The sequence below is a fragment of the Paramisgurnus dabryanus genome, chromosome 16 (assembly GCF_030506205.2).
Source record: "Paramisgurnus dabryanus chromosome 16, PD_genome_1.1, whole genome shotgun sequence".
Classification (NCBI taxonomy): Eukaryota; Metazoa; Chordata; class Actinopteri; order Cypriniformes; family Cobitidae; genus Paramisgurnus; species Paramisgurnus dabryanus.
This window is the reverse complement of record NC_133352.1, coordinates 15,936,373-15,960,582: the sequence shown is the minus strand read 5'-3', so window position 1 is coordinate 15,960,582 and position 24,210 is coordinate 15,936,373. Positions and strand designations below refer to the sequence as shown.

General features: G+C 37.2%; 1 protein-coding gene across 2 annotated transcripts in view; it reads right to left on the bottom strand.

The window, feature by feature from the left end:
- Positions 1–23,842, bottom strand: part of glra1 (glycine receptor, alpha 1) — a 60,120-nt gene extending 36,278 nt beyond the window's left edge. The window contains exons 1-4 of one of the 2 annotated variants that reach the window (XM_065271547.2): positions 22,966–23,842; positions 17,591–17,715; positions 11,303–11,341; positions 1,506–1,573 (exon numbers count right to left, since the gene is read on the bottom strand). In XM_065271547.2, coding sequence (XP_065127619.1) covers positions 1,506–1,573; positions 11,303–11,341; positions 17,591–17,715; positions 22,966–23,012 — 279 coding nt within the window. In that variant the 5' untranslated portion in view covers positions 23,013–23,842. The remainder of the gene's footprint in view (positions 1–1,505; positions 1,574–11,302; positions 11,342–17,590; positions 17,716–22,965) is intronic. The other variant, XM_065271553.2, reaches the window with a different exon arrangement.
- Between the last annotated feature and the right edge of the window lie 368 nt (positions 23,843–24,210).

Here is a 24,210-nt window from a genome sequence, read left to right as displayed (position 1 = left end):
AAGCGCCGGGGGAAGCGCCTGTCCGAGCGGTGGCCAGAGCAGGTCACATCATTACTGGATAAAACATTGTTCTCGGTTGCCTATAAGCACTAAAGATTTATCGATATTGCTGGAGTTACCTGCTACTTTCCCTGCATCTAGACGCTGCCTGCTCAGTGTGAACAAGAGCACGAACAACTCGGATCAATTCGGCCGGTTATGGAGGAAAGAAAGAGTGGAAAGCGCTGCATTTGTTCTGCTTGAGGGAGTTCTGCAAGATAAAGTTTTGGCTTTGCTCAGCTCGTGCAAAATAGGAAATCTCGGTCTATCAAGGCTTTGGCATTCCCTGGGTTAAGATATTTTTGGATTGGAAACAGGCACGTGCAGCCTTGTGGTGGTTTGGGGTTTTTCGAAGCATCAGCACCTGCCCATTTGCCTTTTGATGCACTTTTAAAGGCAAATTTTTTAAAAGCCCTTATTAAAAGCCTTTTTGTGAAAGCCTGATCACTCTAAATTAAATGAATAACCAATAATTTAGCCGTAAATAAAATGACCCACATGATGACCTTTCACCTGATGACCGGGGCATTCCCTCACACCTAAAGTAATTTAGCACAGTGATTTTCAAACTGGAGGCCGCAAGATGGTGCCAGGGGGGCCCCAGTTTTATGACATTTTATAAAATACAGAAATTTATCATGAAATCTGTGTAATTAAACCTAAAAAAATAAGGCTACTAACCAAAAGCACTACTTTTTTGTATAATTTAATGTTTTTTTATTAAAATGTTGAGTTTTAGAACAGTTTTTTGTCACAAATTTGCTTTGGGGGGCCGCAAAGGAATGCACCGTACACAAGGGGGGCCACATGCTGCAAAAGTTTGGGAACCAGGATACCTTTAATACTGTCCAAAGCTGCAGGTAGGTGGGGTTCTCAGCCCCACTGTATATGAACAGATTTATCTCATGGAAAGTCGTGTTAGAGTCAAGCAAAATTTGATTAATTTATGTGTGTCCATCGCAGGAAATTCAGCTTTTTTCGTGCCTTGAGCACAAATGTCTTTTTTATGACACTCGCACAAATTTCTATAAATAGTGTTTTGTGTGCGTTGCACGACTTTCTTTTTCGTTTCATTTTATGTATTGTTTTCTCATTGTTTTTTTTCTTATTTTCTTACCATTGTCACCTGGGGTTGGGGTTAGAATCACCAGTTACATTTTAAGACATCCTAACCCAAACCCCAACTCTAACCCCAACTCCAGGCGAGAATAGTTTTAAAAGAGGAAGAAAAACATGAAGAAACCAATACATAAATATACTTTCTAACCCAAACCCCGAATCTAACCCCAACCCCAAGTGACAATGATTTAAAAATAGGAAAAAATTAAGTTCAAAGTTTTAAAAGTTCAAAATTGTAAATATTCAAATCATAGACTTTATATGTCCATAGAAATGTATCCAATACACTCCCCCATCACATACATATTACCCATAACTTATACATTTTAAGAGATCTGTGCACTCACCATTGTTGTTTCAGCAATGGATCCAAAACTGTTAATAAAAATGTTGCATGTTACGTTCACAGGTGGACCTGCGGAAAGACAAAAAAGAAACAAAACAAAACAAAATTAAAATGATCTTGACAAAAAAAGTTGATTGATTTTAATAACATAAAGTCTTTTATGTATAAAAATACTATTACTTACTAAAACTTACCTGTGTAAATATTGATATGAACATTATGATCAAAATAATGAATATAATGTTTAAGATATATTTATCATTTTGACATATTTATCATCTCTTAAAATGAAGACACTGTTACAGTACATGGAGTAGATTATTTGTCAAAGTGAAATATTAATGATACATTAAAAGCAAAAGAAAAACTTTTCTTTCAAAGGCCAGCACACCATATTATCACACCGATGAAAAACCAAACCCTTGAACGAAATCTGAGAGTGCAACGCTTTACTAAGGGAACCCAATGTTCTCCCCACTCCTGTTCTAGGAAATATCATAAGTAAATCTCTTTGCTGAGGCACAATGAGACGTATAAATGAAAAACTGCAGTCAAGGAGACAGATGTACACGGGTGGACGGAAACCATAAACCAAAATAAAAAAACGATCCATCACATATGGCTGTGTGAACACAGGGAGTGGGAGATATTCTGAGTGACACGCTGCTCATGCCCTCGTAAAGACCCTGTCAGACTGCTCCCCACTTCTCATGAAGTTAGATACAGAGCTGCTGAACAGCAGCGAAAAAAGCTTGCAACCCATTTCTTCAGCCACACGCGGCATCTACAGTGCTGAATGCATCGATTATTGGACAGGGACATATTGCAATCTGCAAAGTCTTGTGAGGTGTAAAATGAGGTGTAACCTGTCCAAAGAATAATAATCACCTGCAAATAAATCCCAAGTCACAGCATATTCGTGATGCCAAAATAGCTTTGCTGTGTGTACTAAAAATAATTAATTGAATTGTAGACAGTGCTTTAAACACATTTGAAATATGCATCCTTGACACGTGTGATACTGAAAAGCTAAACTTGTCAAACTGAAAATGAATCTAATTTCACTAGTGAACAATGGCAGAGACTTACACACCAAATTTAAATGTCATTTATTATTAAAACTTCACAAAGAAAGCAGCACTTTGTCATTTACACAGTAATTGCTTCTAAACCTTACTGAAAAATCCAGCTAAGACCAGCTTAAGCTGATGTGCTAGTTTTAGCTGGTCTCTCGGCTTGGTTTTAGCTGGTATTGATGTAGCAAGCTGGTCTAGCTGTGTTTTGGTCACTTTTTAAGCTGGTCTACTGTAGCTGGACTTAGCTGGTGAGGCTGAAAGACCAGCTGACCCACCAGCTTGACAGGCTTGTAGGACAAGCTTAGACCAGCTACTGCCACCTTAAACCAGCTAAAACCAGCTACCAGCTTATGCTGGTCTTTGCTGGATTTTTCAGTAGGGAAGTAAAACATTGTAAGTATTGCTTAACCAAAACTCAACCCACTCTTCATCTTAACCGTTTAAGCTCCAATATCACTGACTGTCCCAGTGCTACCCTAACAAAACACTGAACACCAGCAAATATATATTTTTCATTGTCAAAAACAGATGAAACATTACTTAAAGGTGCTCTAAGCGAATTGACGCGTTTTAGACCATAAAACATTTTTTGTTACATACAGCAAACATCTCCTCACTATCTGCTTGCTGCCTGTCCGCTGATCAAATTGTAAAAAACGCGATCTCTGTAGACAGCCCAGGCTCCACAAACGGCAATAACAACACAGTGGGGGGGTTGGGAGGGGGAGGAGTTAGCTACGCTTCGTCTGTTTGAAAACAATTCAAACGTCATCAAAAACTAACGTCTCGCAGATTCGCTTAGAACGCCTTTAAAGCTGCAATCAGTATTTATTTATTTTATATCCAGCCTGACCTTACGAGAAATCATACATATTTTACGACTTGGCTAATTTGTATGATTCGTACGAAGTGAATCGCACAAAACATATGATTATCATAAAAAACAATACCGAAACCCCGCCCCTAACCACAATATCACATGGGCAAAAGCAAATTTTATCGTATGAATGAATACAAATTAGCCACTTTGTAAAATACATATGAATTATTATGAGATAGCAGTGCATAAACAATCAGTGTTGAAACCTGTCGCTTTACCTTACCACAATTCACATCGATAATAACGAATAATATTTTATCATTTAAGATGTTAAGTCAGATTTAGCGAAAAGTCGTTATAGTCCCCCTGTGTTGATAATCAAGTTTTAATTGTTGTTTATATGTATGTGTGGTGTTTTTAATATGCTTTAAAGCTCACGTAACACACGCTGTTTCTGCATTTCTGATGTTAATCTGGAGTAACTATAGAGTAGTATGACATCCTTTATATCTCCGAAGAGTCTTTAGTTTAATCAGATTTATAAAAGAAAGATTAGCTTTACGGAATCTTTCCGATAACGTACGAAAAAATGAAGAAGGAGGAGTTATACCGCGGGAGGAGCGAGTACGAGTCATGCAACACTATACAACACTGTTTTAACTTATGATTCACTACATGTTCGTGTCATTTATATAATATGCACGCAACTATTTCCAACATAAGACAGAAGTCTTACCGCATGCAACTCGTCATGACCCGGTTGGGAAAATCCACCGCATCAAACACACACGCAAAACTCCGCTGCTACCCCGAATAATAAACTATATCCATTATTTTCATAAGGCTGGATTTCTTCTCCTTACATCCAAAAACACACTTCATCTTTCGTGCCATTGTTGAGTTTTGAAATTAAACAAAGCTGAGTGGCGTGATAAGATGTTTGCAAGCTCTAGCGTCTCCCAAAAAGTCGAGGCGGCGACTCCGCATATTTATATCTATGGTCCAAGCTGTGTGATTGAATAGAGGTGGGGACTAATTTGCATATACATAGATCCACATATACTAAATGAGGCAGGGTGTAGTGTTACATTCAAGCTGTTTGAAAGAATGAAGAAATTATTGTCACAGGAAGAACTTTTACATATGCTATTATGATTTTCAATGATGAGTTTTAAGTAATACATTTATCGACTACAGGGGGACTTTAAAGCTCACATAACACATCATTTTGCCAATCTAATGTTAATCTTGGTTACCTATAGAGTAGTATTTCATCCTTTGCATGTCCAAAGAGTCTTTTGTGTTGTCAGATTATGAAAAGACATAACGGCCTTTACGGTTTTGCCTGAGAAATACGAAGACTTGAAGTCATACGGTGGGTGGAGCTAACGAGTTACTGGTACTTTGGATGTTTGAATACTAACAGCTGTGACATCAATGGAAATAAAAACTTTTTTTAAGTAACTATGGCTTACAGTCAGATACAGCCTTATATGATTCAGAATCAGACACTGAGTCAGTCATTGATCAATAGGAACAACAGCAGCAACGATTACAGCAAGATGTCCGTCTCTATCTGGTTTTGTTTATCTGCTATTTTAATAAAAAAAATGCGGCATGTTTTTTTTTTTTTTTGCATTTGCCCGTTTAAAATGTGTAAATGTCGTAAGTGCAGTACAATGCCAACTGATGTGGAAAATGTTTGCTGTTGTTGGTGTTGGTTACATTACATGCATGTATGTGCCGATTGCAAACAAAACACACAAGATTTAGATTTACTTACCGCCTGTTTTTGCGACTCATAAACGGGGTATTTTAAAGTTGGTCCGGAAAATAAGTGGCAAATCCAGCGTCAAACTGAGCCTTGTTTGTAAAGCAATCCTCTCAAATGAACCTATTCGCAATTACATTGCTGTCTCTGAAAAACGAACTGCATCCACTGTTGTCTTAAGACAGGGTTAATTGGAAAGCTCCCTACATCCTAAAACACGCTTCTTCTGTCGAACCATCTTGATAAAACAAAGTTGTCGCGAGCTGTGCAGTGATAGCCTAACGTTGACTTCTACTATGCTAATGCTCACTCTCGCTCTCACTTGATGTGCAGGGCATGTGGGCTTTTCTGAGGGGTAAAGGCCCATAAAAGGAATATGGGGTCAATCAGTTGTAACGGATACCCCCATTAAAAAAAAAAAACTTTCCGAAACTTGTAGGAAAAAGTAGGCGTGAGTTAGGACCAGAAATACTCTTGTCACCACCTCAACTGCTTTTTTGACACTTTGCTTATGTTTAGCATGAAAGTTACAACTCTTAAACTGTGTTAATAAGTCAGAATGCATGAAATCGCATTAAAACCCCCTTTAAAGTTCGTAAAGTAACCTGCAATTTTATGTTGCAAACAGGAATGGCGATATAGAGGCAACAATTACAGATTGCGAATGTTCTCTCCCCATTCAGTCCCATACAATATAAAATAGAAATACTCTAACTAGTTTAATTTACTGAATCAACAAAAAAATATTAATTTAGTCCCGATGCAGAGATCTGGTCAAGTACAAATTTAAATGGATTAAACTCAATGGAATGAATGTATGACAAAATACCCAAGAATGGTGTTACATAAGCTCATTATAATTCATTTAAAAGTAAATTATGCAGCAAAAATCATTTGTTTGAGTGTGTACACAATGTTAAGGGGCAGTTCTTGTATGAGTCTCTATGCAGAGGCCCAATGGTTCATTGCTCCTGGCACATTCCTTCCACTGGGCATTATATCGGCTGTAATCATTTGTCTGTTTTTGGCTTTCCTTGCAGTATGTGACGCAGCGTAGAGGAAATCTAATGTCCTCACCCTCACTGCAGTTCATTTGTGAGCTCGGCCTCCAATAAGTAGAAAGAGAGAGAGAGAAAGACAGAGCTCATTATCTGTCACGAACGAATGACTCATCGGCAACAATGATTTGTAGTGCCATGTTTTTGCCAGACAATCTGCGCCCGTCTCTCCTACGAGCACTGCTCTCTGCAGAGGGATGCAACAGCCAGCGGAGGGACATTCTGGTTATTTATATTTTTAACTCAGATCTTAATTTCTGATCTGTACCTCCACCGTCGTCTTGTAGAGGTGACGGTAGTTTAGAAACCTCACACGTTTCACTGCGCTTCCATTTATCACCCAGACGTAAACAGGACGCGCAAGTCGTAAAGATCAGCCTCTTCTCTCTTAGAGACAAACCCGTCCAAGACAAAGACGGAGAACATTTCTACCGTATTAACAAACATTACATTTAGATTCATTTCTTATTTAATATAAAATAAAACATGAATCACAATCTTGCCTACACACCGACAAACCAGCTCTTTTTGTTTAGAGACCAATTACTCCTTCATAAACCAACACTCGCAACCTCTTTACAGTAAACCGGTTTATAGTCATTTATTAACAAGGTCTGTGCCTAAACTGATCAATACCGCAGTCCATCTCTGCGGCAAAAGAATGATATCGTCCGAATAGTCATTAGTCTGTTTAATGCTGGTCAGCTTGGGAGAAAATGGCGCACGAGATGTTGCACCCCGAGGACTCCCTCAATGCGGGAGCCGAATAGATTTATTGCAAACAACGGGCACTCGAAATGCCTCTCAGGTAAGTGGACCACCGCAGATGAAAGTGTCTAATATAAATAAAGCAAGCCTAATGATATTGCTCATGTATAAAATCGAGCTGCTCTCAGCAGAAATACAATGACACTGAGGCATTAAATATTTATATGGCTTCGGTTGTACCTGTAAGGTCCTGGCAAGGCGCTTCTCACAGAAAGTGGAGTGATAGCCACTCCAAACAAAGGAACGGCAGAGTGCCCTACCGGCTTCTTCGTGTTAGCACATCGTTTTCATCACACTTCACTGAATCAACATCACGCAAGCCAAATGTCAAGGGCTTCCTCTTACTCCTCATGCACTGACATAAGAGCCAATGCTGAGTAAATCTATTGGCACGGGGCAATTTTCGAATTGAGCTATTCAGCAGTGTTACTGGTAGTATTAGTATGCCCCAATGAATGAGCTTTATGCTAAAGATTAATTTAATCTTTTAAGCTATTTTAGCTATTAATCATATAGCTACCAAACTCATATTTTGATCCAGGGAAAATACGTTTTTCACTTTATGCTAAAGCAATGCAACCTCACAATTCTGTGCATCAAAAACAATTATAAACGACACTGAATTGGATGAAATGTCCACCAAAATCCAGTTGTTTCATTTTATATTCCGTGCATTTAAACAGCAACAAACAAAATCCAGATTGCACAGGAGCCATAGCCATCCATCACTTCAAGTTTGGTTCAGCTGGAGGCGACCCTAACCATTAAGGGGATTGTATTAAAATTCATAAGAGCCAGACAGCCACGGCTCGGGCGGGAAGAGCTAGCCGTGCAGTGACAGCTAGTTTCAGTGAGAGCATCTGAGTTTGCATTGTCACATGCCTATAAGTAATGACACACTGCTAAATTACCAGGATCTCTTCCTGCCCCTGAGGCTAGCATCACTGATACGGGGAAACATGACAGCCTTGGAGGAGAGAGGCTGGAGGGACAGACATAAATCAATAGGCGGGCCATAGCACCGAGCCCTGAATAGAGAATGAGTTGACTACCATTTGATTAAAATGGTTATCTGGCTAGCTTAGCTTTGGCTGCAAAAGTCATCAGATAAAATGGTCAATACAAAAAAAATTATAGTTAAATAATATAATTCATATTAATAATAATATATAAATGATGCTTGCCTTTGTGCCACAATGCTCGGATGTTGTGTGTGGTTGCTAGGGTGTTGCTATGGAGTCTCTAAGGTGTAACTAATATTTAAATATGTGTCACTCACTACATATATCAAGCTTCTTTCCGAGCCCACACGCTATGCTATTCTTCTATGCTATGTTTAATCCTCTGACAGGCACATATTGTCATATTGCTTATAAACACACATCTTTTCAATGAGCCATACATTCACGCCCCTAGTACAGGCAGTGCATGACATCACAAACTAATGTTTGGGGATTTGCTCAAATCGTAATGGTATTGTGATGACTTTGCATGAAAATGACATCAGGCCTGGGTCAAAGCTGCCATTGAATTTACTGTCGTTTCGAATTAAGGTAACATTGCTTAATACCATAGATTATACATTTCAGGATGTGCATTTCATTCGATGCCCTACATAATGTGGTGACTAACTAAGAAAAAACAACGAGTAATGGAGAAAGCAAGGAAAACTCTTGCTGTGAGATTTCAGTGGAGTTGTGTTTCTCTGTGGCAGTTCGCTCTGTGGAAACAGATGTGTGAATGAATCTTCTGAGAATCTACTGAATAATTCTCAGTCTAATCATAAAATTATAACTGCTGCATCCCCAGCAAAATAATAAATATTTTTAAACAGTGCAGTAAAAAATGTAAAAAAAGAATAATAATAAAAAATATATATACAGGTGTGGTAGATTTGGTAAAATCTAACAGGTTATTATTTCTATATATTATTTATTTTGTTTATTATTTATAAATCTATTTTACAGCAATATGACTGAATTAACATAATAAGATCTTGAATCATGTGAAAAGGCAAGAGATTAATATTCAATTATACAACAAAAGATTAACTAATAGCATATCAGATAGCATGTCAATACAGTATGATTAGAACAAACGCATATCAGATGGCCATTTTGATGAATGCTTTATCAGCATAAGCTTTAATAACTGACATCAACTAATGTCTGATTATTCCCAATTAAAACTGTCTGTAAATACTTTACTGTCATTTACTAACAAAAACTCTTATTTATTTATTTATTTTTATGAATATATATTTTCATAGCAATGTGACTGCGTATTGGTCTATGCTATTAAATATAATTTTGGTATCACTTTTCAATTTACAATGGTTGTATGTTGAACAAAATAATGATCATGAACGCACAATAAACAATACTTTCGCAACATTTACTTATTAAAAATCACAGTGACACTTTACAATAAGCTGGTATTTGTTAACATTAGTTGTAAATCAAAGCAATACAGTTTTTACATAATGTATTATTCTTTGTTAATGTTAGTTAATGTCAATACAATTGTTCATGTTAGTTCATTGTGCATTAACTAATGTTAACAATTATAACTTTTGATTTTAAAAAATGATTAAGAAATTCTGAAATTAACATGAACTAACATAAATAAATGTTAAGTATTGCGTCTAAATATTGTTCATTGTAGGTTCATGTTAGCTATTTTAGTGTATTTTGTAACTTATTGTAAAGTAGTACTTACATCATATATTCATCATGTATTATGTATCTTGTACATGTATCAAATTAAGACTGGATTAACATACTGCTTACGTTACCAAAAATATTTAAATAATATAAATATTAAAAAAGCGTAATAATGTATACATTTTTAGTATACAGTTAAATACTGTAAACATACGATGTGAAATTTAATTGTACTGAATTTACTTATTTAACAATATTTGAAGGACTCCTGGTAATACCTCCATGGATCCTCTGTTAAAAACACATGGTTTAATATATAGTGTTATCATATTGTCACATTGGGTAGTAATAGCTACTAAAGCTGCTAAAACTGATATTTTCTAGACTACATGGACTACTAATATATAATATCTCACATATTAGGTGGTAATGGTTATTACTCATTGTGTATAAAGTATCAAGACCAAAAACTTAAACACCCCGAGATGAAGAATAATTACTGACCATTATTAGCATGAAACAATGTACATTATTGTATGCATAAAATACTCATTACACACGACAGATATTTTACAGCAAACCAATAGATAGCAATAATCTAAGCTGGGTAAAATGATGATTAAACCTTGTGTGATGAATGCAGAATAATACACAGTAATGTGATTTGTGAATACCACTGCTATGATTATTCATCTGAGAACATTGTAGCCGTGACAAACATTCAGAGGACTCCACATTAGTCTGGATAAGAGAGTGAGCTGGATATCCAATATCCTTAATAAAGCTAAATAACAGGAACTTACAACAGCCTGCTGCCGGCACGCAAACCACAGGACCAAATCTTCCACAGCTACAGTCTCAAGACAGACGGCATTACGTGTACTACATGAGTGGATTGATCAGAATCAGTCAAATGTGATTTTATGTAAATGTAATATTTAAATGCACATAATAAATGACTTACAGCATCAAAATTATGTTCGATTATAGGTGAGCCAACAACATTCTTTGCTGTTTTTCTGCTCAGTCAGGTGTAGAAATTCATTTGCTTTCTCCGTTCAATTATTTTTAAGCCAAGAATAGTGAAAGATCAATGGCAAAGAGACAAAAACCATGCGCAGCTACACAAAACTCAGCTATGGGATGAGCCGGTGCTAAACAGCTAAACAAAGCTCCCATTTTGAACCGAAAAACAAATTAAACAACGACCAGAGGCTGCGCACAGATTTTAATAAAAATTGTCATTTTCCGAAGTGAGAGCAACAGGAATTTAATAATCAAATGTACACTATTTTTGCAAATGTCCTGCCTGAAACCAAATAGTTTGATCTTGCATCAGGTGAATGGGCCAGGCAATAATATTTATTACGACAACAAATACAGATCAGATGCATATCCAATGGCCATCATTTAACGTTTTACAAGCACAAGCCTTCATAATTGACAGTACATCAAATGATGTCTAATTATTCCCATTAAAAACGTTACTGTACTCAGCCATTTACCAACAAACACGCTGGCGTAATGACACACACAAACATTTCAACTCATTTATCCAAGAAATACTCCAGCTGCTGTACGTATTTTCTCGCCCGCATGAATCAATAAGCTTGTATGAACCTTGATGAATAAAAGAAAGTACCTTTCTTGTGAGTACCATCCGATTTGGAGCCTTGTGGGTCTAATGAAAAAAAGATCAGGATTAATCACATGATATTCTAACAGCAAGACGTTTAGCTTTCATTTTTTTCTTTGCGGAACAAAAAAACATAAGCAGCAAGGCTCACTTATTTTATTTTACATATGCCAACACTTTGTGCGTTGAAGTGTGTGGCAGGGAGTATTGGGTGCTAAGGGCATACTAAGGGCAAGAGCGGGTAAGGAGGGATGCACTTGTTCGTCCAAAACTTCAGAGCGGGCAGGACAGAGGCAAAGCACTGAAATGAAGGAAAGGATGGGGGTTGCAATGCATATCTGGTCACGGGAGGCAAAGGTTAGCAAAATGCACTAATAGATGCAATACACTAGAGAAAGGGAAAATGCAAAGACTACATGTCAAACTGGCTTCACTTAAGTTTCGCACGAAGTGTAAAATTTCTTTTTTTTTTTGCTTAAATGATCAGATTGGTTTGCCTTTCACTCGGTTGCAGGTATGTGTAATACAAAAGGAATGGGAACGTACTTCAGGACCAGCCCCCCATATAGTTTAATTTATTTACTTTTATTCCTAATCTTTTACGTTGGGCAGTATGTTTTACATCCGGGGTCTCAAGAAGACCACATACATAATTTCTTGTGTTTCTGTTTCGCATCACAAACATAAAGATAAAAACCACGTGAACAATTGACCACAAAGAATACAATTCAATCTATTCCAATAGGGCAGCAGCACCGACGGTGGCCGTCATTTGCATACAACTGTAAACAGAAATCACTCATCCAATAAAATGCAATTAACCTGAACAAACATGAAAGTAAATGGGTGATTTAAGGACTTTAAAGAACTGCATGTTCACTAATAATGCCAGCGTCGACTAATCCCGGACTTCCCATGAGGCTTATCCTTTGTGTGAAAGGAACTACGTTAACCATTTCAATCCCGCTCCGAATGAGCCTTCATTGATTTTCATTGATCTCTCTAAAGATCTTACTGTAGGTAATGACAATTTGCTACACACATTTTGGTGGTCTCGCCTGTCTCATAGAGAAAACCTACTGTAAAAATCACAAGCTGTCTAGACACGTGAGAGATAATACTGAGAAAAGCTACAGAAGATATAAAGCATAAGCTGAGACTAGTCTGAATGAAAAAAATATTAAAAAAAAAATAAAGAAAAAAATAACATCATTTTATAAAACGTTTTATAAAAACAGGTGCACCTGACTGGATCAGTTCGATGTATTTTATACTACAGGTCACATATGTAAGTTTTATTTCTGGCACATTATCTCATAGCACTCCTGAACAGACTGTGAAAAATTGCACTGGAAATTTAATAAGTCGCACCCTCGACTTCGAATCCCAGTAACAGAAGTTTTAAAATTACATTTCCATGCATGATAGTGTCTGCAGCCCTGTGAGGACTGAAACAATTTGTAGGTGATGAGCTAAAACGTGTAGGAAAAATTTAAATCAGATCTAACCTTCGTCTGTCTCAGATCGCTCTGTTGTGACGTATTCTTAAAGGCCAAAACATCATTCCCTAGTGTAATCCTAAAGCAATTCATTTCCACCATTGTGAAAAAACAACTCACACCACCTCCGAAAAGCATTGCATCATGTAACAAATTCACAGCCTTTAAAGAGGAAACTTTCAAATCTTTAGCATGTCCTTGTATATTCTAGGGACCCAAACGCTGAAATTTACTCTTTAAATACATCATCCAACAGCTTCGAAAATCACACGATAAACACCCGAGTCTTCCTCTCTCATTCTTCATCATCTGAAGCGAGTGAAAAGCATCAGTAGGTTCGCCATTGCCATTTGTATGTGAACGCTACACCCCCGCTCATTACAGTATTCCCATTAATCCTATTACAGTCCCATTAAGCATGTGCTGATAGCACAGAATTAACATCAAGCTCCACCAGCGAATAATGCTTCGGTTCTGCACTTCATAACATGAATGAGGAGCAGATGCAAAGAGGTAAAATACAGGACATCCAAAAAGAAAATCAAAAAGCAATCAGTAAATATACCGCAGCAGACTGTATATTTACAAATGTACACTTGTCTCATAGAACCCATTCAGAAGCAAAGTGACATAGTAATCAGAAAGCATTACACGGATCATGACTGTAATGCATCGTGGCAGCTAATTTGAAACGGGGCAGGTGCGAGACCGCTGGTCGAAGGGTGAGGGGGAAGCCGGAGCAGCCGATGATTGCACTATTTGGGAGGAATCCGCAGCACCTCGTGGCTGTCGGCCCTGTTGCTCTTCACATTGACTGATGAGAAGGGACAAGGTTAACGCCGGGACCGGAGACACATCTGCACTCCGCACCATTCATCACCAGCGGCCGCAGATTACGGCTCCGGCTAGCTGCCTGTCCGCGGACGAACGGTCCCTATCCCAGATTCACCCATTCCCAATTTGTTACACGTGGCACTTTGATCCGTCAAGAAATAGTCTATTCAAGGGAAAATGATTTCAATTACAGAGACTGAGAGGTGAAGTGTGTAATTTTGGGACACTCCTGTAATGAAATTTCAGACAGGTTTCTTGAACACTTCGTGTTTGGTTAGACAAAAATGCCACTCCTCCAAACGCACCTCATTGGTTGTGACAACGTTGCTAGCTTAGGCTGCTTAGGAAGCTCGAATAAACAAAGCACCCTCTTAAAAATAAAGGTGCCAAAGATTCTTTATGGGACAATTTAGCCAATAACGGTTCATGAAAACATCTTTATTTTTAAGAGTTCACTGCAAAACTAAGTGGCTTGCCCTTTATGGGATGGGAGAAAGTACTTTACCAAAGAAAAAAATTACACACTTCAACTGTACTGTAATGAGAAAAAGTGCCAACTTCCATCATTCGTTGATTGAACGAGAAAGTGGAAGATGTGAAAATATATCAATCTAGCCGCATGGGGTGCCCCAAATATGCCAGAGTTTGAGATTTTCGTTTCGATTGAATCCCGGCTAAATCATTTGGAAGGATTTCCCACAGTGAGTCCCAGTCATGATCAGTGTAATTTCTTCTCATGCCGGCACATTCGTTGCTTCAGGCAAGTCTCATCATTTTCACTTCATTTTTTCACTGTTGCTGTACGACCAAATTTGCGAGAGAGGCAATAATCAGAGGAGGTGAGCTCCTCCTCACCACGAGCTGGAGAAAATGTCTTCTCACATTAGATGCTGTTTGCGTAGGAGCGACCCTCTAAACGTCCTCGCTCAGCTTCGGTTGAGGACTTCCTCAGAAACGATTCTTACATTATGCGAGTTTTATTGACGTGCAGTGGAGAATATTGGCCGTGAACCCGCGAGCTTCCCCGCTCAGCGTGAACTTACACGGTTGACCGGACGGCCGTGACTAACTCTTGTATTTCGTAATGTCCTGTCTGGTCATGTGACCACATGTGTCCCTAAATTGTAAAGTGAATGGATTACATAATGAGATTACCATGTTTTTTTCGGGAAACAATTATTAATTTACATTGTTATTTCATGACCCTTTTTTTTGTATCAGTACATTAACATTCTAACAGATGCAGAGTTTATGAGGTGCACAATGAATTTGACTTCAAGGTCGTTTCAAGTGAGAAAACAATCAACCAACTGTGCAGAGTAAAATGCAGTTCACCATGAAGAAGAATGCAGCAAAAGTCAGCAAACGGCAAACATTTAAGATGTCAGAATTCATTCGCCATATCACAGCACTAACTGCCAACAAAAAAGACATTAATCCTTTGCCACAAGCAAGGTTAAGATGCAAGGCCCCTCATAATCAAACAGGACCATTTAAGCGTTCAAACGGGTTTAACAGTGCAGACAAGGTCCTTGGATACATTGCTCCGATGTTCCTTTGATTAAATGATGCTATAATCAATCTTTTTTTTTAAGGAAAAGCCAGTCTCAATTTCTCCTAAAAGCATAAATATACAAGATATATCTTTTGGAAAATAAAGGTAACACTTTACAATAAGGTTGTAAATACTTTTCAGCATTTATTATATTATTTTGTTAATGTTAGTTAATGCCAATACAGTTATTCATGTTAGTTCATTGTGCATTAACTAATGTTAAAATCCATAATAAATGCTGAAATTAACATGAACTGTAATTGGGTAAAAGTATTGTTGACCTTTAGTTCATATTAACTAATATATTAACTCATTTTAACAAATACAACCTTATTGTAATGTGTTTCCAGAGAATAAACATGCATGATCTGAAAATCTGACATTTCAGTTGCTCTTATTAAATAATAGCCTATGCATTCAAACATTATATTTTGAATAAATACACTACTACAATTTATATACAATATATTTAAGGGTTGAACAGCCTTAAGGGTTGAACTTTATATTCACACTACAGTAAATCAAGTTAAAGAAGAACAACTACAACTCAATATGTATTTACATTTATGTACACTGGTTTGTTACAAATATTTCCCAACAAATTCTCCTAAAATATTGTTTTAAACCGATTATTTTTAATATTCCATTTTACAGATACTGAAATACCTTTGGAAGAAAAATGTTGTGTATCTCCAGGAATAGCCAAGAAACAGGCACACTATAATTTGTAATGCTTGACACTGTTGAATATAAGGAAACCTCTGACATGTATCTTGCAGTGGCTATTTCTAACATTGCCAGAGCACATCACACTATATAACTTATAGGTACCCGAGTACCACCATAGACATACACTCAGGATAATGATAAAGATCATTCCTTAAACAGGAATGTAGCCAGCTTTGGAACAGGTTTCTAAATAAAACTAATAGCATAATTCATTTACTCAGCTATAATATGCACTATATTTATTGAAAAATAACAGTAGACTGATTGTTTAATAGATAGTTTATCCAAAAATTCTGTCATCATTTACTTACCCTTTAAACCTGTATACATTTCTTTGCTCTGCTAAACACAAAGGAAGATCATTTATAATCAAGCAGAAAGCAGGAGCACAACTAACTTCCATAGTAGGACAAAATACTGTGGAAGTCAACGGTGCTGAAAAACTGGTTACAAACACTGCTCAAAATATCTTCCTTTGTATTCAGCAGAAGAAAAAAAAACATTTATACAGGTTTTAAACAATATGAGGGTGAGTACATGATGACAGAACTTTTCATTTTGGGTGAATTTATGTAATATGATTATGTAATAATAAAATATATATAATAGGGGAGAGCAGGGGCAAAAGTAAAGATTTTCAGAATTTTTTATTTTTAAAGATAATGTTTTAGAAATAGATATATTTTTGCTGTGGTCAATAACTCACAAGTGTGGTCTATCAATACCAGGTGGAATTTTGAACAAAATGTATAATGACTTCATTATAATTTTGAACATAGGAACAACATAACAAGATAGATTTTTTGGTTACACTTGTTTTAAGTAAATATACATGCCCATAACTGTAAACATATTTTGTCATTTATCTTTGCAAATAATTCTTAAATTACATTTCATTTTAAATTTCAGTTTCATCAAATGTTTCCAAAGCAACCTGACAGTACACATTTAAATTGTTTAGAAAAATATATAAGAATTAAAAAAAGTATTTTTAAGTATGAACACGATAAAAATTTGTTTTAATCAAATTAGAGTATTATACATTTTATTAAAATCCAAAAGTATTAGCAGTGGGACAAAAGTAACAAGTGTTATACTTTCGACCTGACAGAAACTCCTGACATTTAAATCCGATTTACTTTTATTCTGAAAAAACTTCAGGATGTGTTACAGCACTAAATAACCTGTAGATTGATCAGTACTGTAACACATGATACAAGAAACACAACACGTTATAAGAAAAAAAAATATCGCTTTAGGAATTTACTTATCATGGTCGAAAACACCTTTCTTGACCTACACGCGCAAAACAATGACGAAATAGCCCAATATTTGTCAGCTCTGTCAAGGGTTACGTGCTAAAGATGCTGTCATAGCTCAGAATGCAAAAGTAGTCAGGGCTTTAAGAAAATTGCTTTGTTACTTTCGTCCCGGTTCTCCCCTAATAATATAATCTTGTATTGCACAGGGACATTGTGTGTGTTGCATTTAAATGTTAGAAACCTGTTGAATTATTAGCATATTAGATCACCTGTGTTTACAGTTTATTTTTTGTCAAATTCACTTTCTTCAGTATAAAAAAAACCTAGACATCTATTGCCAATTCTTGAATGCATTTGAAGGTCTGCGTGGCTATATTCCTGTGATATCCAATAGTGTATTGGTGGATATACCTACCTTTAAAATTAGGTCTGATTCTTGCATCGTAACCAGACACTTTTCCCATAAGCTTGTCCAGGAATTCTGACGGGGGCATGGGAGAGGCAGCTTTCCGTGCTGCTGCCTGTTGGGACGCTGCCAAGCTGGGAAATTCGAGAAAGAAAGACAGTGGCATTAAAGAACTGTTCACCTGCTGAATAAAGCCGTCGTCTCGACGAAAGCATCAACTATGCAGGACAAGTACATTATGAGACTTTCCTTAATTATTACATTTTCTGCCCTGAGGCATGCTGATAAATTTCAGACTGGAGTCGCGTTTTTCATTTCTAGCTGAAATGTTGCGTCATTTGCTGTAATTTTCAACACTGATACAAAACAAAGGAAATTAGAAAAGTTTTTAAATGTGTGCAAATCACCACAGAGAAGTTAATTTAATTCTACACCGACGGAGAATCCTTGAAAAAAACTGAATGAATGTGTAAATTAATTCGGAGATCTCGTCACGCATAAACATCCGTGTCTTCATTTGCATTCGATTCCATTAGAATTTAATTAGTGATAATATGGTACATATCTGTTTCTCTGTTAGCACTGTGTAACCTGTCTGCTGAGTTCATATTAAATGATAGGTCACTAACTGGCCTGAAAATCACATGATCCCTCATCCCATGGGCTTTTGACCACCACTTTATGCCGATTAGCCATGCTTTTAACTGCTTCCAAAGGGCTCTTCAGCAGGCCTGCTTTTAATTGTCAAATCTTCTCTATGCATGATGGATTTTAATATGTAAAAACCTCTTCATGTCCTCCCACATATACCACATCCCTAAAGTTCTTTTTTGAACCAACAGCATTCAGTCCGTCTGATGAAAAATGAAGGATAATAATCACAAAAGAGCCTGTGGTATATTGATTTCACCTAGGTCCTTGAGACATGCTTCTTTTGCTTGCCAATTTCATGGCTCCTTCTTTGGGGAAATTGCTTTATTTTCTTAACCAGCCATTGAATCCTGTCTAACTGTTTTGGCAGCATATCCATTATTCTGTAACATCTATTGACTTCCTGTGTCCAGTCCTACTTTTAGTTCGGCCTAACCGATGGTCTTTTCTGTTCTGCACATCATTATTCTTTTTTCTCATTAACATTTACCGGCGTCTGCTTGAGTAACTTTTAAATTGGAAGAGTCTTTGGCATTTAAATGTGGATACATCATAGAGCGAAATTTCTTAGGAGGTGCGGATCTAGATTTCAAGAGCAGAAATAAATCATCTTTCTCAAGAAAGAAAACCTGCTTTGAATATCAAAATGCTGAATAAACTCCTTCTTTGAAGCATAAACATAAATGGACAGTGATAGGTGACAATTTGCAATACAATCTGCAGATAGTCAATGTATACATCAGCTTATTTTATAAATGAAATGTGTGAATTGTTTTTCACATTGACTCAATTCAAATGCAAACACAGGATCAAACAAAATCCATTGGGCTGGACGATTTTGCAATGTAAACATAATTAGATTAGTCATGGCACGTCAGATTATGGAGTCTTCTCCAGAATCATTCTGTATCACTTTGCTGTCGAAAAAAAATCTTTTGTGGCTGTGTGAAATCTCAGGATACAGTCTCTATTAGTTTTGGTCTGGCACACAGAGAACCTGGACATGTAGTGTGGGTTCTTGACTGACTTTAAACTATGTCTCTAGTAATTAATGGTTTCACTGATCAAAGCAGCACTGCTAGACAAATGAACCTTAATCAATAATGCCCATGGCGGTGGAGGGGGTTTGATGCTTCCGCTGATGTTGCAAGACCCAAACCAGAAAATGCTGCCAGAAATGATATGCAAATAACCAAGAGACCTGCATACTTTAATGTGAGGATCCAATCATTAGCCCTAAGTGTAGCTCATTATGTTCTTAAGACCACTGATGAGCAGAATCCTTATTGATCTTGCATTTTGTAACACTCAAGAAATCAAAGCCCCTCTCTGACACCAAGGCGCTATTTCTTCAAACCGCTTTTCATTTCTCAGTGTGGTTTCTGAGCTGAAGTACAGAGGAAAACATGTGAGCAGATTTAGGCTACTACACACTTTTTTGGGAAAATATAGAACATTTAAAATCCAAATCCATATTTGGATTTTCAAAGAATTATTATAAAAAATTATTATTGTTTCCGCAAAATGTATTAAATTAATGACAAGGGTTTTTTTTTCAAAATGCTATAAATCTATTGAATCAATATATAAATGTGCATTCATCTTTCCCATGTTATATTCATTCAGTTGACTAGTGGAATACACTTTTACACATGGATCAGCTGTAAAATGTTTTGGTCCTGAGATTTTCATTAACTTCGAATAAAATAATGGAAAGTTTTTCATAAGATCAATGGGTCAATGTGTTAGCATGACAGAAGCGTGATGCTGTCGTGTGAGAACAAGCAACAGACGGCATTTTTTCTGCGTCCGAGTGCCTCTGATGTAAATTATTCTACTTTAATGGCTTACGTTTCTTCCTCGCCACAGAAAACCACCACAGGTTTAGCAATGCCATCAAAAGTATTATTTTGTTTTTGTTTGTTTGTTGATCACGAAGAACAAAGTAGAGGAGGAAAACTAGGATTCTGTGTGTAGTTTTTAAGACGCTGCCATTGTTGTTTACAATGTGTGGAATGGTGCGCTGTGATTGGTTGAGCGGATTTATTGCATTCTGCAGAGAAGGAGAACTGGCGTTTATCATGTTTTGGAAAAAAAGGGTGAAAAGATGACAGAATAACACGGCGGATATCGGATTTTGCGTACAATTAAGAATTTACTTTTTAAAACTGACCAGATTCAATACTGATTTTGGTCGTAACTATTTTTTAATGCCGTTTATCGCGTTTCGGAACCAAACTCTTCATATTATCATCTGATTTCTTTTTACACTCTTACAATGCTCAGTTATTTTTAACCCATGATTGGGTCAAAAAGGGCCAACGCAGCATTTCAATATTGAAACCACCCAGCATAGGTTAAATTACAACCCAACAGGTTGGGTTAGTAATTTTTTCGGCCAGTGCTTTATATAAAATAAAAAAGGTGATGACTCATAAATTGCTTTCACACTATAGCGACAGTCAATGTTATTTGTGCTGTGATCTGCTTTGGTCTTTGCTGATAAATGATGTATTTTAATGCCTCAGCAGTTGGTAATGAACTTGTCTAATAGCGGTGGTTAGAAACACACACAGAACTTTGTTAGGGCAGGCAATTTTTTTGTTGAACTTGGTGTTTTTCTTTTCACATAACTCTGCCTTAAATGAGACAATTAAGTTTAAATAGCACTACAATCAGACACACACACACACACACACACACACACACATACGTTTTGCTTCATTGCTGCCACTACCTGTGTATATACAATCACCAAAGAGGGTCTCTTATGAGCAAAGCACAATACTAAATGTCGCTATTAGCTGATATCAACCCTTGGGGGTTCTGTGCAATTTCATGGTTTTCATAGACGAGCTTTGCAGAGCGATTTCAGAGAAACAATCACATGCACTAATGCCACGTAGCGATGCAAGTACATTATCAAAGCCAATGCAGGGGTGCATGTACATTAGCAATCCAACATAGAGATGACGATGTAAAATAATACAAAAAATATAATGCATGTCCATGTGTTGGAACAGATATGTGACCTGGCATCTTAAGCCGTTTTTTGTGATTTACTATTTTCTACATAAAATCACTTTACGTTATGTTAAGAGCATTTTGTGAAAAAATTACCTTGAAATCTTTCATATTGACCGAGTAAGGTCATGAACATTGAAATCAATCTCCAATTCACCAAGACAAGATGTAAATTCATTATCCATTTTTTTTTCAAGGTTGGGCAATCACGGCTAAGCTACAGCTAACTATATTTGGAAGCCATTGCCATTACTGTAATTGTAATTGTAGCATTACCAGCATACAGTGTTTCTTTGTGTGGTGACATAACATCATGCCTGTTTTATGCATGGACGGTAAAATACTCGAAAGGCGTTTACACACCAGCGTCTCGCATGACAATCCTTGCATGGAAAATGTGCAAGCTTACACGAAAATCAATTACAGTGACGCAATTCATAGGGCAAATGATGTTTGTGTACGATTTGTATTTGTCAGTGATATTGGCATTGGCAGAGTGATCAATGTTTAGTAATAAGTCTGCATGTGAAATGAGCCTGGGACTGGGAAAGAGATATCAATTAACAGGCGCTGCAAAGTTCAGCAGTAGAGCTGAGACTGCAATATCCTGATTCTAGTTCATTAACTAAACACTGCACACAGAATGCAAAACAATTACTGCAAACCACCAGCTAGACACAGTGAATCAAGCCCTGCTACATTTATTAATACTGAATTCTTACCTTAAGGATAGAAAATAATAACATGAAAACGATTTAAGCTTGGAACAAATGTTTAAATGATTATCATATTTTGTGTGTGTGTATATTTTCCAAACTAAACAATTTAATTCAATGTGATAGAAACATTTAAAATGTAAAAAAATTGGTGGCATGAGATTTTTACACTCTCTTCTTATGGGACTGCACTAAACAATGGCAGATCTGGGAAAACCAAATAATTTTAGAAAAGAAAAACCATTATTTGAATATTACATTTTGTGTGTGTTTTTATCAAATGAAATAATTTAATTCAATTCAATAAATGTATGAAAATGGTGACATAGCTTAATCGTTAAAGGAAATTGTAAATGCTCTCTTATGACTGCGCTTTACAATGCCATTTGTGGATAAACCAATTATTACATGAATGAATGAATGAATGAATAATTGAATGAATGAATGAGTGAATGCTGGAAAACAATGAGATTGTAAGCAGGCACTGAAAACAAATTTACATTTGGAGACACATCCTCCCACTCTGTGTTGTAACCCTTTGATCTATGATTGTTTTGTTTTTGTAACTCTCGACTGCCTCACCATTTAACGACATTTTTTTTATAAATACACCCATGACTGACAGAGTTGCAGTCGAATTGCCTGTTGATAACTTCCTATTCGTCAAATGGCCACTAGTGGTCGCTGTTTGTCCGGTTTAACAGTAATGCTTTGCAGTGAATGACTCGGATGGCTGAACGTCACGCAATTATGATTTATGAGTTTATTATTCTCTTTTCAGTCTCTAGACATGCATTTCCACCAAGCCAATTTTTTAAAAAGCATGTTAACACGTCAATCGTTATTTGCAATTGTTTATCTTATTTCCTGAAACACAATATTCTCAACAGAACTAAAGTAATCGTATATTTCAGCATGAAAGAACGCAAAATACACTGAAAGTATGCACAAAATGAAAATGATGATACGTACGTGTGATACCGTAATACGTACCTGAAAAATACAATAGTTTCCCACAAATAAATCCCGAGTGCGAACATCGTGTCGGATTTGAGTGGATGTAGTTAGCTACAGCTCAGTGCGCCCTACAAATCCCTCTCCACTCACTTCTGAGGTGAACGATTCGTCCTTTGCTCGTTTCCGATTCCACAAAAAAGGCCACAGAAATCTCAGGATCGTACAGACGAGCTGATCATGTTTTTCCCGACAAAGGCTGTTCAGGTGAAGCCGAGCTCCGTGTCAGGACCACGAACAGAGACTCGAGCGGGCTGCGGGATTTCAGGTGGCAACGGTGCTGTGAATGGAACTCGATGAGATCAATTTCAGCTGTTCATTCCCAGCGATCCATAACAGCTTTAGATGTGCAGTCGGCAAATATATTCATCCCAAAACACATCAGGCGATATGCGCGAGCGATTTCCAACAAACGCAACTACACGCGATCTCCTCGCAGCGTCGGAATGCCACCAAAGTCAAAGGAAATCTGTACACGCGCGTCTTCTCTGTACCTCCGAGGCTCTTTTCATACGCATCCCAATGGGAAAATGTGTCGCTTTGAAGCCACACGCTAGGTTTAGCTACCTCTGACCGATGTGCTCCTGCAGGTAGTCTTATTCAGCACGGACTCGTTTCCCAGGGGTGAATTGTTACTGCTGCATGACGCGAATTCCATTGTCTGGTCCAGTTACGAGACGCTGCTCATTTTCGCTTTCAACGTTTCCCTAAAATCCCCGTGATAAATGGCAAAACATGAATGTTTTAGCACACAGAGTCTGTGCCATTGCACATAAGGCGCTCATAAACGCTAGCAGCTTCACAGTATTTCTTGCTGCAGTCATTTACTAAACTCAAAAAGCAGCTCATGCACTCTCAACACACGCCCACATGCCGCTGTCATTGGTCTGATTGGCACTCCAGACAAATGCCTGCTCTTCGGATTGGAGACGCGGGCACTGCCATATGTTGGGCTTTGAGGGTTGCACTGAAGCCTTGGGTCGATATTTACTTTTATGTTTAGGAAAAGACAACACAAAAAGACGTTGGTGGATGGAGACCCACAGTGCTTATCAAGAGGTGTTTAAACCGGTTGAGGAGAGATGCCCACATGTAAATGTGCATCTTTGGGTTAACAAAGTGTAAGATGGGTAACCTTAAAAGAGCTTGATAACATGTAAATACACTTTTAAAAATGCTGGGTTATTTTCAACCCAGCGTTGGGGCAAAAGAGACAAGCCCAGC